The 16,351-nt window shown below is 49.9% G+C and overlaps 1 protein-coding gene across 4 annotated transcripts in view; it reads left to right on the plus strand.

Moving 5' to 3' along the window:
• Window positions 1–6,514: 6,514 nt before the first annotated feature.
• Window positions 6,515–16,351, plus strand: part of Ap1s3 (adaptor related protein complex 1 subunit sigma 3) — a 72,504-nt gene continuing 62,667 nt past the window's right edge. For 3 of the 4 annotated variants that reach the window (XM_045147854.1, XR_006636814.1, XR_006636813.1), the window contains exon 1: window positions 6,515–6,667. In XM_045147854.1, coding sequence (XP_045003789.1) covers window positions 6,590–6,667 — 78 coding nt within the window. In that variant the 5' untranslated portion in view covers window positions 6,515–6,589. Of the gene's footprint in view, window positions 6,668–7,429; window positions 7,511–16,351 lie in introns of those variants that run through there. The other variant, XR_006636815.1, reaches the window with a different exon arrangement.

Below are 16,351 nucleotides of genomic sequence, written 5' to 3' on the forward strand. Positions count from 1 at the left end.
CTTTGTACTTCTATCAGTAAATATAATAATTTAATTTTCCTTCTCAGCCTCATACAATTCTTTGATTAAAATTAGGCACAAACTTGGGGTTGGGGGCTCAAGGACTTTTCTTGAAGCCCGAGCACCCCACGACATACCAACAACAGCTGCAAGTTCTAATCAAATTGGTCCTGCATGTGAATTTGCTCGAAGGCTTCAAAGGCTCTTAATCTTAGCATCTGTGGCCCTAGCATATGGCACATTTTTCACTGTGACTGTGGTCGCTAGCCAATCCCCAAGGCACACCTGCAAGCCATTTGCTTTGTCTTCTCAGTGCAGCCAAGATGACCGTCAGCAGTCACAGGTCCTTTGTCATGGGGAGAGGTAAAGCAGGGCTGCAGGCTAGCCTTTACCCACACCACCACAGGACTGGCCCCTCTGCTAGAACAAAGACCTGTCTATATCCTGACAGGCTGCGTTTGATAGCAGCAAGAAAGTCTCGTCTATTTGCAGATTCCAAAGATTGTTGGTCAGAATTCAATGGGCACTGGGAAGGGCTTCGCTTGCTTACAGAGACAAACACGGCCTCTTTGCCGTACGCTATGCGCCTTTTCTCCTTCCCAAAGACAATGAAGCCTTTGCATGGTGAGAAAACACACAGTATACAGCGGTCAGCTGGGCCACTGAACTTCCAAGGCAAGATGAAGGTAATTGTCATTTTTTTCTTTAATAATTTCACATTCTTATTGGTCTGCTAATATCTTCACTAATCTCTCAGGTCAAGAGGAGATTATAACTGAATATACAATGTTCATGTATGAAATCTGTCAATAAAAAGTTAAATAAAGAATTACTGCCAGGTGTGGTGGCTCACATCTTTAATCCTCAGCACTCGGGAGGCAGAGGGAGGAGGATTGCTGTGAGTGTGAGGCTACCATGAGAGTACATAGTGAATTCGCAGTCGGCCCAAGCTAGAGAGACCCTACCTCGAAAAAAATATTGACTACTTTGAAGATGACAATAGACAATAGTAAATGGTTATTTGCATAAACTTCAATCGAGGGGAAATGCCTTCATGGTACTCTAATTGTGTTAAAGTCATCTCAAGGTTAATTACCTGATAGTGAAGGGGGGCCCCACACACTCAAATCCCATGATTTGATTCATTCCAGGGTCTTTTCTGCCCTTATCATGTGATGTGACGTGACGTGATGTGATGGACAGAGCTCCTGCTCTCTACGTGGTGGTTTCTAGATCTCTCCATACAGGTAGGAGAATAAACAGTAAAGCTATTCCTATCCTATTCGCCCTCTCTGAACAGGCTCAGCACTTCTACCCTGAGTGTGTGAGTGTGTGTGAGTGTGTGTGTGTGTGTGTGTGTGTGTGTGGTCTGTTAAATAGTCAAACAGCATGCATTCTTTCCAAGATGAATGCAGTCATTCCTTACATCACCCCATAGAAACAGCTACTCTATTTTCTCACTTCTCTCCCTCGCCAAACATTTTATGTATTTTTTTTGAAGGCCACTGACTTTGTTGATCTAAAAAAAACTTTACCAGGACAGTGCCTGTTCTGCCAAAAAAAAAAAAAAAAAAAAAAAGGAGCCAAATGGTACCGAACGGATCAGAGGTGAAGGGAGGGGTCCTCTCAGGAAAGCTGGTAACTGTCCCCATGGAACTGTAGGGGAAGGATAAACGACAATGCATGCAAGGGTGAGAATTCCAAAACACAAGAACAGAAATGGCGAGAAGAGAGACCTCCCCAAATACCCCAGAGCACATCAGAGATGAGTGACAAAAGCAATCTTGTCCTTTGTAGAGGGCGGAGAGAATCCCCACTCTGGGGCTGGGGGACTCAGAGATTCCCCAGAGAACATCACACGAAGGCGTCGTCACAGTGTTGTCCAAGGCATCCACAGCAGTCCCGGGACTGCTTGGCATTGGTGCCACATGTGTCTCTCAGCCATTCTCAGATGATGTCTTCATCTTTCTGTAGCACCCGAAACTGGCCAAGGACCACACAGCCTTGCCAAAGCCCCTTACCTCCAGCTTCTTGCCCAGGACATCACCCATCCCAGCCAGGCCCCCACTGGCTTTCCCCACGGGCTCTGCCACGCAGTCTCGGTGCTTTGGGACATTGTCATCTTGACCAGTCTTAACCCGCAACTCTGACTCCGGTAACTGCTCCTCCCGCCAATCAGCAGCTCCTGCAGGTACCTTAAGCCACTAGAACTTTCTACAGTTTCCACTTCCCTTTTAGGTATTTTATTATTATTTATTTATTTGGTTTTTCAAGGTAGGGTCTCACTCTAGTCCAGGCTGACCTGGAATTCACTATGTAGTCTCAGGGTGGCCTCGAACTCACGGTTGGTCCTCCCACCTCTGCCTCCCGAGTGCAGGGATTAATGGCGTGTGCCACCACGCCCAGCCATTTTAGGTATTTTAAATGAGTTGGTTGTATTTTATATGTGTTTTATATGTATGTGATATGGAAACAGCTCAGCAGTTTGCACATACTTTCCCTGGTGAGTAACTTCAATAAGCCGCATGAGCACAAACTAATGAAAGGAACCTCTGTGCGGTGGTCTCGGGTGACGTGTGTTGTGTCCTGTGCGCACACTCACACAGACACAAACGTCTAGGCGTAAAGTCACACAAACACTCTGAAGCTCTATGCCTGATTGATTACCAGTTCCTTCTCAAATATTTAAAAGAACACAAATTAAGTCCCACCCAGACAGGCACTTGGGTGGTTCGGACAGTCCTTTCCAGCATTACGTCCCCATGCCCTGCCACCAAAACCTCTTGTCTACTCCCTCCCTCCCTCAATCTTCATTTTAACTCAGAACCCTTCAGTACACCCTCTTTGTCTAATTTTTTTGTCTGGTTTAAAGACTGGCCCATCCAATCTTGGAACACCCGCTGCTGTTCTGCCTTCCCCTACATGCAGTCCAGTGGACGTGGGGAGTGCATGGGAAGACAGAGCAGATCAAACCCACAGCGGGGAAGAAGGCCAGGAAGTCTGGATGGCCAGGGGGATTTGGCAAAATCAGTAGGACCAGAAAAACGAAGCAGGGGAGAGCAAACATCTTCCTTCTGGGGGGCGGGGGGGGGGGGAAGAGCACAGGGTGCGGAGAGCACTTTGATGAACCATTGCTGGGAAACGGAGTGAGGAGAGAAGTTTTAAAAACTAGAAATTTCCAGTTGTGGCGATGCACGTTTTTAATCCCGGCACTGTGGAGGCAGAGAGGTAGGAGGATCACTGTGAGTTTGAGGCCAGCCTGAGACCACAAAGTGAATTCCAGGTGAGCCTGCACTACAGTGAGACCCTAGCTCGAAACACAAAACAAAACAAAACAAAGAAACCCTAGAAATTAACATTGAAATATCCTCACAATGTGACATTAATTGGAAGATCAACTACTCCCATTCGCTCAGCCACCAGATCACCTCTTTCTGGACCCATTTCAGGCCTCTGTGCTAGGCTCCCGCGCTCTCCGCCGCTCCCTCCCGCCCTGTGCTCGCACTCTTTGGTTTGCCACTCTACAGCCCGTGGATTATCACTACACAGCTCTGAAACATATTGTTACCACTTCTCTGTTGTGTGGGCTTTAAGTGGTCTCCTATTTCTTGGTTTCCTGATCTAAAACCTTAACTAGACCTCTAAGGACTTATGTGGTCTGCCCCTTCTTCAACTCTGTTTTTAAATATTTTTTGGCATGTATGCATCTCTCTCTCTCTCTCTCTCTCTCTCTCTCTCTCTCTCTCTCTCGTGTGTGTGTGTGTGTGTGTGTGTGTGTGTAGGTGCATATGTGTGCATGTGGAAGCAAGAGGTCAATGTCAGATATCTTATTGAATTTCTCACCGCTTTTCTGTTTGTTTTCTCTTTCTTGCTTGCTTGCTTTCTCTCTGTTCCTCCTTCTCCTCCTCCCCTCCTCCCTTTTTTTTTTGAGAAGGGATCTCTCACTTAAACTCGAGCTGACCACCAATTCCTCTAGACCAGCCAGCAAGCCCCAGGGACGTGCCGGTCTCCTCGCCAGCTCTGGGATGGCAGGTACGTGTTGCCAACATGAACGCTGGGGGTCTGAACTCAGCGATTCACGTTTGCGCAGCAAGCGCTGTGTCTACAAGTCCCCTCGCCGACACTGGCTTTCTCAGTCCAACACTTGCTCATGCACCCATTTCTTGTGCTGCAGGGGCCCTGCTCTTGCCCCTGCCTGGCCAGCTTAAGTCTTCCTCACCCCTTGGGTCACAGTTGACACACTGCTGCCTCCTGGGAGCCTTTCCTGATTCGCCAGTACCCACATGAACTAGATGCACAAGGAGACACGTGCATCTGGAGTTTGTGGCTGGAGGTCCTGGTGCACCCATTCTCTCTTTCTCTATCTGCCACCCCCCCCCCCCGGTCTTTCTCTCAAATAACTAAATATTTTAAAGAAGAAATATGCTGGGTAGAGTTCTACTTACAGTAAAAGCATCTTGTTTTGAAAAGTAAAGAGAGTTCCCAAAGAACATGGGCCTGCAACTGAAAGTTCCCCATGACCAGATGAATTGCTGTGTACTGCAGAGGGATTCCTGGGGATGCTGATGGCTTGTGACATTAATCGGAGGGCAGGGAAGAAAGAACAGCAGGGCCAGGGCCTAATTAAATATGCCTGTCACTGTGAAGGTGTTTTCATAGGCTGACTTTGAAGGTGACCTTCCCTTTGCTTCCCTTATGGGTGTCACAGCTTGATCACCCTCCCTTTATAAAATGTTAATTCTTTGCTTTATAGATGCTTTAAAGCCCTGAAGAAATGTTGTGAATAAATGCACGTGTGTGCACACGTGCGCGCGCGTGCACACACACACACACACACACACACACACAAGCTCAGAAGCAATCCAAACTAAAGCACGTAAAACAGGAACCTTGGCCTGGGACAGCAGATTCTGAACCTAAAAGCCCCCTGGGGGACGGACGAGGCTCACCCTGTGCGGAGGAGCAGCTCCAACTGCAGGACCTATGGGTGTCCACCCAGACCGCTGAGGGCCTTGATGTGGAGCCCTGAATTTGGAAGGGTGCCCATTGGGCACGACTATACATCCTGTAACCCTGGTCTTCTCAGGAGACTGAGACAGGAACGTGCGAAGTTCAAGGCCTTAACTGGGCTTTGGTGTGAGTTCAAGGACAGCCTGGGAAAATTCAGGAAATACTTACCTCAAAATGAAAAGAAAGAAGAGGGCCGCGTATGCAGCTCCGTGGTGGAGAGCTTGTCTCCTATGCCAGGTCTCGAGGTTGGTCCCAGTACTGCAGAGATTAAGGGGGGGAGGGGAGGAGGGAGACAGCAGACTAAAAACAAGTCACTGTGCTGTAGGACGATAGGCTGCTTTCCTACTGCCCTGTCCCTGGTGGCCCTGAGGACATGGCCCGTGGCCCCGCGCCTTCGCTCTGGCTCTCCTCCACACCTGAGTGGGCTGCCTGCTTGCCCTGGCGCTGCTGCCGCAGGCGCTGGTCCACACGGAGCTGCGGGCACAGGGCCCCTTCCAGGTTGTTTCCTGAGCACGTGAAGCGTCCACTGCAGACCTCCCTCTTAGGGTCACCTTGGGTGTGCTGAGAGAATGTGGGTGGAAGCCCCCCAGACAGCCAAAGCCCAGCCCTTGTCCGGTCACCTCAGCAGAGGCAGAGTGCACAGGAGGATTCTCGGCCCTTCTCTCACCTCCAAACACGGGCCACAGGCAAAGTGAACTTTGTCTGGCTTTCATGTTTGACTGACTCTTGAAGGCAAGGACACTCGAGATTTCTTTATCTTGAAAGTTCACTTTTAGAAATCCCACCTCTTTCTCGCTACAGATCAAAAGCTTTCAAAGTTGGGCTGGAGAGATGGCTTAGCGGTTAAGGCACCCGGGTTTCATTCTCCAGGACCCATCTCAGCCAGATGCACAAGGTGGTGCATTTGTCTGGAGTTTGCAGTGGCTGGAGGCCTCGACACACTCATCCCCCCCCCCGCCTCTAATAAATAAATAAAATGTTTTTTTTTTAAAAGAAACAAAATAACTTTGTAAGGCTCCTCTTTTTCCACCCAAGCAAAATCCTCCCCATCATCTGGGGGTTCAGGGGTTCTTTGTCAAACAGTGCTCTTTCAACGCCCCCCAAGATTCCACAGTAGGCTGTGAGGACTGTCAAAGTGCATGACAGCTGACCGAGGAACCGGGGAGGCTGTGGAAGGGAAGACCTACGGCTCGGGTCCCTTTAACTCCAGCACCCGGGCTGTGTGTCTCTGGGGACCGTCTGGACATCCCCTTTCCTTCAGGGTACTGGCTTCTCTGTCCAGGTCTCCTGCCGCCTCCGCAGGGGTAAACGTTTCTGACCTTATTCGTGGCTGGCTGACCCTGGCTATTCCGTGCCGGGCCGGGCCACCCCGGCGCCCCGAGCCCCCGCTGAGCCAGGCGCGAACGCTTCACTTGTTTACCGCGCGCAGTCCCTCCAGAGAGCGCAGCGCCCGCCGCCAGCGCCGTGCCCAGGGCTCCCCCTGTCGGCCTTGGCACCCAGGAAATAAGGATAAGCATCGAGGGCCTGAACGAGAAAGCTGGAGTTTATTTTCGGGACCCAGGAAGGGGGCACACAGCCCATGCAGAAGGTTCCCGGCTGCAACCTCCCAGAGAGGACTTTTCCCCACGTACAGGTGGAAGAGCCGCCCGGACCACAGGTAACTTCCCGAGGGTCACCTGTCGTCTACCCTTCAATCTGCACTCAGTGCTCAAAAGCTCTGCTTACAACTTGGGGACGCGGATCTCCCTAATAATATCCCAGAGAAAAGCCGTAGACTTGAGAAGGGTGTGAAAGTAACAGTGTTGAGGACCGGAAAGTCGAAGAGTGGGATACCCGGGGGTGGAGGGGCGCAAAAGCGGGGGCGGGGTAGAGGATGGCGCGGAGGACAGGCGAGGGTTAACCAAAGCTAAACTCGCGTACTAGTAAAATCCAGGGAAGGGAGACATGGGAAACACCACCACAGCATCTTAGCGAACTTTGGAAAAGGGGGTCTGTTTGAAAAAATCTATGGATTTTAGCTTATGGTTAATTAAAAAAAACACTGTAAGAAATGGGGGTGTGGCGGTGGTAAAAATTGCTTCCCTTTGTAGCTCTTGGAATTCCTCCCTCCCTACAAGGAAGGGTTTGGCTCCGGCGGCCCCCTGCACTTCCCACCGGGTCACGGAGCCGTCTCCACCTGGCGGGATTCGTGCGGGCGCAGAGGCGGGCACGTGCCCGCGGCAGGACCAGGAAAGCGAGCGGTCCCCGCGTCCCGACGCCCGCGCTGGGGCGCGCAGGTGCACCGCGGGGGACGGGGGGGAGGAGGAGGGAGGAAGAGGAGAAGAAGCGGCGGGAGGAAGGGGAAGGCAGAGGGAGGGATGGGAGCGGAGCGCGGCGGGGAGGCGGGAGGCGGGGGAGGAGTCTGCAAACTTTCAGGTCGAGGGCATTGTGGGAAGCAGCCATGGAGTGAGGCGGGCGCGCACCTGCGGGCGCAGCGGGCCGGGCCTCGTCGGGCACCATGGTGAGTGCGCGGCGGCGCGGGCTCCGCGGGGCGGGCGCGGGGCGGGCGCGCGGGGGCCTGCCCGGGTCCCCTGGCCCCAGCTGGGCGCCGTGCGGGGACGCCGCCTGCGAGCGCCTCCATTCATTTCCAGCCCGGGGTCGGCGCGTAGCCCCGCCGCGTGCCAGGCGCCGGGACCCGGTGACAGCCGTGCGCTCCCACTCGGGACACGGTGCGGAGGGCGGCCGGCTGGGAACAGACCGGCAAATTCCAGACAGCTTCCCAGAGCAAGGCTCAGACTGGGCAACTGTTGCTTCAGCAGGTTGTTGTTTTTTCCCCCGAGGTAAGAAGGTCTCACTCTAGTCCAGGCTGACTCTGAAGTCCCAGATTAGCCTCGAACTCTCGGCGATCCGCCTGCCTGTGCGCTTTTTATTTTTTGGAGGTCACTTTTAAGCTGCTGGGGTCCTCTTAAGCAGAGGCAGAGGAGGGGGACGAAACCCTGGCTCGTGGCCCGGAAGCGGCGAGCCAATGAGAAGATAAAAGAGTTTTGGGTTTTTTGTTTGTTTGTTTTACCCGAGTTTTAGCTAGAAAACTCCTCATCGGTTCCGTGCTTTAAGGAGCTAGATCCCTGTGGCTGATGGAGAGAATAGAGGGGATGTAGGGTGTGTGTGTGTAAACTGGGATTCCCCCCCCCCAGGGCTGCTAGCGAGAAGAGTGGGTGTCCTGCAGAGCGCTCCAGGTTCCCTCTGCTCTTGGCCTTAGGTCGGGGCCGGTTTGTGAGGCAGCGCTGGGGTGGGGAGTGCCCTGTTCCCACGTCCCCAAAGTGTCCTCGCTTCCCAAATCTACCTGCTGCGCTCACCTCGGGCAGGCAGGTCACTTTGACCCTGAGAGCCGCCCAGGGCTGCGACTAAATAGGAAGTTGCAGATGCGGGTCCTGGGAGAGAGGTTCTAGATTGCTCCTCTTTGTCTGTGAGGAGCTCCTGCTAAATACTGCGCGATGCCAGGAGGAGGCTGTAAATAATGGAGCAGCAGCCTTGGCTAGCTCAGGTTTCCCAAGGAACAAAGTGGCAGTGTGTCCAGGCGGCCAGCTCCTTTGCCTGGTGGATGGTGGAATTGAGGCCCCGGAGTTTCTGAGTCGTCCAAGTTGCCGCCTCCTGTGGGCCGGGCAGGATCCCAGGAAAGGATCCCGCGCTCTACACTACATCTGGCTGGAGCTTTAGTTTTTCTTTCAGGTGCCACAGGGTCAGAAATGAGGAGCTCCAGCTCCATGATCCTCCTGCCTCAGCTTCCAAGTGCTGGGACTGCGGGTGTGAACCACTACGCCTGGCTCACACATTTCTTTCTCTTTGGCAACTACTGATATTGGTCATGCAAATGTTATGCATGTTATCGTTTAACTGTTTTATTTTTTAAAATTTTTTGTTTATTTTTATTTATTTATTTGAGAGTGACAGACAGAGAAAGAGGCAGATAGAGAGAGGGAGGGAGGGAGAGAGAGAGAGAGAGAGAGAGAGAGGGAAAGAGAGAGAGAGAATATGGGCCTGCCAGGGCCTCCAGCCAGTGCAAATGAAATCCAGACGCGTGCGCCCCCTTGTGCATCTGGCTAACGTGGGTCCTGGGGAACCGAGCCTCGAACCAGGGTCCTTAGGCTTCATAGGCAAGCGTTAACTGCTAAGCCATCTCTCCAGCCCTTAACTGGTTTATTTTTGAACAAGTTAGTAGATAGTTATTTTTCTATCTTATTTTCTAGTAAGTCAATATCAACATATATACATGCTGTGTACACAAATTGTCTTTGGGGTTCTTGGTTACTTAAGCGCATTCAAGAGGTTTTTAGAACCACTGCCTCGGAGACTCTGGCGGCTCCATTAAGTCAGCAGGCATGCAAGTATTTTGATGCCCAGGGGAGAAACTTCTTGCCTGCTCGGTCACTGGGGTGAGGGGGAAAAAATAGATGGGCCTATCCTATTGCTCATTATCTGGTGCTCATTATCTGGTGCTCGGCCCTTGGTGTTGACCCTGCGACTCCCTCTTTCTCTACCTCCTGGCTTCTTTCCTAGATCCTATCTCTTGCTGACTCTTTAGGAAGATGCTTACCCGATGCCACCGAGGTGCTGTGCACACGGAGCGTGGATCAGTGGTTCTGCATTCCAGTGTGCCCTCCTTTCTAACCATGAAGGAGCCAGCTAGGACCTGTTTGTATCTGGATGGTTCTGGTTGAACCAGCTGTGTACCTCATCTTACCTTCATGTGAGACATCTCTCTGTACCTTCTTGGGAGACAGTGCTGAGCCTATTGTCTCCAGGAACCCCCAGCAGGGCTGTCACCTGTGTGTGCTTAAGACCTATCTGTTAGGAGTGCTTGCCACAATTGATGGGTGGCAGAGGGCTTTGTGGTCATTGTTCCTTTATTTACTCTTCTCTTCAGAAGATAGTTTTGGGGACTGATAGGGTGACACGAGAGGCTTTGAGGCCACCTTTCCTAGAAATGTTGCCAGACTTTGATTTATGATTTATGATGGCTTTTGAAACCACACTGTGAACAGTGTCCCCTACTGAGAGAAAGTACTGACGTGGCTTGTTTGGCAGGAAGACCGGTCACCTTTTTGTACTATAAACCCAGTTTTCATTGTGATTGATACTTGGATAAGGTGAAGCTGCAGATTCAAAGGGTTTGGTGTTTGGGATTTTTAAAAAGTTTTATTAACATTTTATTTATTTGTTTCAGAGGGAGGGAGATAGAGGCAGATAGAGAGAATGGACACGCTAGGGACCCTAGCTACTGAAAACGAACTCCAGATGCGTGTACCACATTGTGCCTCTGGCTTACATGTGGGTACTGGGAAATTGAACCTAAGGCTTCTCAGGCAAGCACCTTCACCGCTAAGCCATCTCTCCAGCCCAGGTGTTTGGGAATTTTTTCAGGTTTTTTGCTGGTATATGTGCATGTGCCTACACAGTGTCCTGTGAACTCTCTGTGGTGGGGTATGCTCCTGTGCAGTAGCTGAACAGAGGATGTTCTGCTCCATTGCTGTTCAGGCATTCTTTAAATTTTTTTCATAAATATAAACAATATATCATGATCATAATCTCCTCTCAACACTCCAGCTTTTCCATTCCCAGATCTCCTCTCCACTGAATCCTTTCTTATTTCCAACTAGTCTCTTCTAATTGTTTGTTTTTCTGAGATAGGGTCTCACTCTAGCCCAGACTGACCTGGAACTCACTGTGTAGTCTCAGGCTGGCCTAGAATTCACAACGATCATCCTACCTCTGCCTCTGAGTGCTGGGATTAAAGGTGTGCGCCACCACGCCCATCATCTCTTCTATTTTGAAGCCATCACTTTTTTCTCCTCACTTCAGCCACTGTGAGGTCATAAATATCACAGCCTCTCCTTCTCCCCTTCCTTGGGCTCTTACATTCTCCCACAGTGGTCTCTGAGCCTTGGGGGGCGTGATAGAGATGCCTTACTTAGTTCTGAACACTATTCCGCTGTCACTTTTCAGGACTTTGATGAGTGTGCGGTCATCCCAGTGGTCCCTGCCATCTGAAAAGAGAAGCTTTTTGTTTGTTTGTTTATTTTTATTTATTTATTTGAGAGACAGACAGAGAGAAAGGCAGATACAGAGAGAGAATGAGCATGCCTCCAGCCACTGCAAACGAACTCCAGATGTATGTGCCCCCTTGTGCATCTGGCTAACGTGGGTCCTGTGGAATGGAGCCTTGAACCGGGGTCCTTAGGCTTCACAGGCAAGTGCTTAACCGCTAAGCCATCTCTCCAGCCCAAGAGAAGCTTTTCTAACCAGTAGTGAGACTAGCATTAATATATGGCCATAGTAAGTACTTAGAGGGTAGTTTGGTGGGTATAATATGTCCATTTAGTCAGACTTCAGCCTGTTCTTATTTGAGCAGGACGTTCTTATTGATCCGGGAGCTTGCTGATTTTTTTTGTTGTGAGCACCTGTGAGAATTCTGGGGTCTCTGCTCCCCTGCTCGTCTGAGATCGCAGATGTGTGTGGCCACAGGAAGTGTTTATGTGGATCCTGGGAATGCACGGTGATCTCTCCGGCCTCAAGCTCTCCTGCTTGCCCTGGAAGTGATCTACACCATTGAGTCACCTCTGGCCCTTTCTTTGTTGGGTATTTTTTTTTGAAGACAGACTCTAACTGTGTAGCCCTGGTTGACCTGGAACGTGGTATGTACTCCAGACTGGCCTCAGACTTGCAGTTATCCTCTAATCTCTGCATCCCCATTTGTGGGATTACAGGTGTATCTCACTTTACCCAGCTTCTGTTTGTGATTTTAAATCTGACTTGAGAGAAGACTTTTTTGCCATGTGAATCATGAAACCTTTTAAAAAGCATCAGATCTGTATCAGTGGGAGACAGCATCAGAGTCCCCTTCTAAATCAGATTCAGAAGAAGTTCTCCCTCCCCAGGCAAGGCAGCTGCCATGAGGGTGGAGTAGGAAACCCCGAACCTGTAGGTCCTGCCTTACTCCCTTCCCTGATTTTGCAAGGTTATGGTCTGAGACCTAAATGGGTTGTAATAAGCCTGTAACCATCTTAGTAGTTTAAATTCCAGCGCGAGGGTGAAGGAACATATTGGAATATAGTGCTTTTCTCCTCTGAAGCTTGGTCTGGGCTGTTGGCCAACAGTTAGAGTGTGTGTGTGTGGGGGGGTGATTGAAAGGACAGGGAGAAGTGACCCTTGGTGGGGGCCTACTTGTCCCAAGGGCTCCCTTTACTGCCACTGGGGCTTGCATTTGCTCTCCCCACGATTGCAACTGCCCAGCCCCCATCTTCTCCTCTTGCTTGCTCCTCCTTTTCCCTCTTCTGCCTCCTCTGCCTCCCCTTTCTTCTTTATGTGGTGAAAACTTGTCAACTGCTTGTGAGTTTTGTGCACTAGGAGTGGAAGAAAACAGGGTGCTGAATATTTACCACAGTGTGTTAACAATGTCTGGGCTTTGGGGCTCCATTAATTCCTTCACATGGCTGAGGCAGAATACCGACAACTGCTCCCCTGCTGTGCACACCGTGACTCGTGTGCACACGCGTGCACACGCACACCAGAAACTCCTTAAGAGTCTCCAGAGATGAGTGCTTCTTGGTGTCTCCATGAGTTGTTTCTTTAACATAGCTTCTTCAAGACTTCCCCATGGTTTGATTTCTTTCCTGACTCTCTCAGAATCCCCTTTCTGGTATATCTTGTGTATCTCTCTTGATACTTCCTCTTTGCAGAGTCTCTGTTCTTCTAAAATATCCTAGCCACTGACCCAGAAGAACTTCCTTTAAACAGGTTGAAGCTTCCAGCACCTGTAAGTTCAAAGATTATTCACAGTAGATAACTGAGGTCATGTCCCTGAGGATCCCCTAACCAAAGCCTCAACTAGCTAAGTATTGAGCTTATGACCCGGCTGCTAGTAACATGGAGGAATCGTGACGACCCAAGGGAACACTGAGGGTGCTTCACGTTAGACATGGTATGTCCTTGACCAGCGAGAGGAAGCTGGCCTTCGGACAATGCTCCTGAGGGCCCCGGTTTGGAACTGAGTTCCAAATCAATCAATCAGTCAAGCAATCTCTGTCTCTGGCTTCTAAAATCTACCTGGGGGACATAAGCTGGTCACTCGGGAGTCTTCGGTGCGGTGGGGCATGGAGGTGAAGTACACTCGGTCACGTATGAGAGCAGGGGCAGTTCGGTGCGTGGCTGACCTTGCTGGCTCTTCCTGGGCGGGTGCTGTGGTGATGTGGGAACACTGACAGAGTGCTCAGGCCCAGCAGACTCACGTGTTTCTTCCACAGTGGGGGCATGAGGTCATGGTTTGCAAACTGGGGTGCCTGTTCCCTCTGTGTGCACATCCTTGAAGCATTGTTTAGGATTAAAAGAAAACCTTTTTTTTTTTTTTTTTTTTTGGTTTTTCGAGATAGGGTCTCACTCTGGTCCAGGCTGACCTGGAATTCACTCTGTAGTCTCAGGGTGGCCTTGAACTCACGGCGATCCTCCTACCTCTGCCTCCCGAGTGCTGGGATTAAAGGCGTGCACCACCACGCCCGGCTTGAAAACCTTTTGATATTGAAATAAAAGTATATTTAGGTTTAAGATGCAAAATTCTCACAGAATTTGAAATTCCAAGAGAGAAATTGTTTATTGCTAGCTGCTTAAGGCTAGCCCTCCAGGTGCTAAGAGCTGAGCAGCCTTTCCTGCTGCTAATATTTGGGTGGAAACGTTGGCGAGACGGTGTTCAGGGGACTGCACACTGCTTCTGGCGCAGGCTGGCTGGAGATAGTATATATTTGCATATTCTATGGTCTATGTCACCCAGCTCTTTTGTTTTGGAGCAAAGCAGCAGGGTCATGATGCTAATCTGTGGGGCGGCTTTGTGTACAGTTGTGAGTGTGAGGACCCAGACTTCACCTGCATATTGTACTTTCCTGAGCTTTATTTTGAGCCAGCCTTTTACTAATTCATTTATCTGTATACTGAATAAATCTACTGGGCACCTGTTCTATGACAGGCTAAACTAGCTTTAATTTGTGGCACCCAGCATAGACTGAAACTACAAGGATTCTTGTTCCAAAATATTTGAAAACTTCAAGACAATGACAGTGGAACGTTTAGCCCAGTGCCGGGTCATTCTGGATGCAGGGCTCCGTGCAGTGACCTTTTGTCCATAGAAGGCAGCTCAGGTCGAGGCCTCAGAGACTGAACGTGCTAGAAACCTCCGGACCTCATGTTCTCAGTGGGGCATTCTCCAAGCTCTGCCACGGGGAAGAGGGATCCACGACTGAACTGGTCAGAGCATCATCTTGCCCACGTTGCTGCCAGTCCACGGGAGATGCAGATGCAGCTGTGAGGACCCAGTCATGGCACTGTGAGAGGGTGTCGGGTCGGCTTTGGAGTTTGGCTTCAGGCATGGCCTCCCTTCGTGGTCTAAGAGGTGAGACCTTTCCTCCGGAGCCAGTTCTGACAGCGGGCTCAGAAGCTGTTGCAGTGTGTGGCGTTTGGCTTCAGATTGGTAGCTCTTCAGGGCTGTCACGTTCCTGGGGTGAGCATGGGGTTGGGGATGTGCTGGCTTCTCCAGCCCCTCCCTGCGCTGTCCGTCCCCCTGTGGTCTCATCCGTTACCTCAGATCCTTATGTTATTTCTCCACCGTGTAAAACCAGGAGATATGAAAAATTCCCAGGAGGGTATGCAAGAAGGCAATTGTTTCTGGGAAGAGAGTGATTGTTTTTGGCAATTTTCTCCTATTTATCTGCTGTGATAATATGTATTGAATAATTGAGGTCAGGTCACTTGTACCATAGGTTGGCCTTAGAATCCATACGTAGCACAGAATAACCTTGAACTCCTTTAAAAATACTTCATTTATTTATTAGCATGAGAGAAAGAGAGAGAGGGAAAGAGAGAAAGAATGGGTGTGCCAGGGCCTCTAGCCACTGCAGACAAACTACAAATGCATGCACCACTATGTGCATCTGGCTTATGTAGGATCTGGGGAGTTGAACCTGGGTCCCCAGGTTCTCAGGCAAGTGCCTTAAGTGCTGAGTCATCTCTCTAGCCCACCTTGAACTCCTGATACTTGGGCTTCAGCTTTCCACATGCTTGGATTGTAGTCATGAGCCTCTATACTCCAGACGCATGGGCTACCATGTACATGGCTTACATGGGTTCTGGGGAATCAAACCTTAGGCTTCACAGGCAAGTGCTTTAGCTGCTAAGCCATCTCCCAGCCCCTAAAATATCTGTTTATTTTATTTATTTTCAAGGAGGGAGGGAAAGAGAGAGCTGCCAGAACTCCAAATGTATGTGCCACTTCGTGCATCTGATTCTACATGGCTACTGGGGAATTAAACAGGGTTGTCAGTTGTCAGGCTTTGCAATCAAATGCCTTTAACTGCTGAGCCATATCTCCAGCTATAATCTACTTTTTTTCCCCCCTGAGACAGGATCTTTCATTGAATTCATCTGTCATTGAACTCATCCATCTGGGCAGACAAGTGAGCTTGCAGTCCTCTAGGGTCCTTCTTGTCTTTGCCTTCCCGGTGTGGGGATTTTAGGCTTGCACTATCCCTGACATTTTATGTGCTAGGGGTCCAGACCTCAGGCTCTGTGCACCCTTAGGTAGCGCAGCTGGTAGAGCAAAGAACGGTGGACTGAATAAAATCCAGGTCCTTATGCTTATGCAGCAGACACATTACTGATCAAACAATCTCTCCTGCTCCAAATATCACAATTTTATAAATATATTTTACTTATTTATTCAAAAGAGAAAGAGCAGAGAGAGAGGAAGAGAGAGAACGGGCTCGCCAGGACCTCTAGCCACTGCAAATCAACTCCAGATGCATGCGCCATCTTGTGCATCTGGCTTACGTGGGTGGTGGGGATTCAAACCAGGATCCTTTGGCTTTGCAGGCAAGCACCTTAACTCCTAGGCCATCTCTCCAGCCCCCAAATATCACATTTCTTAACCCAGTGATCTGTTGATGAACATCTAGACTGGTTCTGTTTCTTCATCATTGTGGAATGCAGCTATAATTTATGACATATATATCATAAATATATTACATGCATATAGAGCTGGAGGGATGGCTTAGCAGTTAAGGTGTTTCCCTGCAGAGCCAAAGGACCCAGGTTCAATTCCCCAGGATCCACATTAGCGAGATGCATAAGGGGCACATGCATCTGCAGTTTGTTTGCAGTGGCTGGAGGCCCTGGAACGCCCATTCTCTCTCTCTCTCTCCCTCTTTGTCTGTCAAATAAATGAATAATAAAAATAGTTTAAAATAAATATATTATATGCACATAATGTATTTTGACCATATTCACCTCTTATTACCCTACACCCCCCCCCCACTCCTAATGA

This window comes from Jaculus jaculus, chromosome 4, assembly GCF_020740685.1.
Source record: "Jaculus jaculus isolate mJacJac1 chromosome 4, mJacJac1.mat.Y.cur, whole genome shotgun sequence".
Lineage (NCBI taxonomy): Eukaryota > Metazoa > Chordata > Mammalia > Rodentia > Dipodidae > Jaculus > Jaculus jaculus.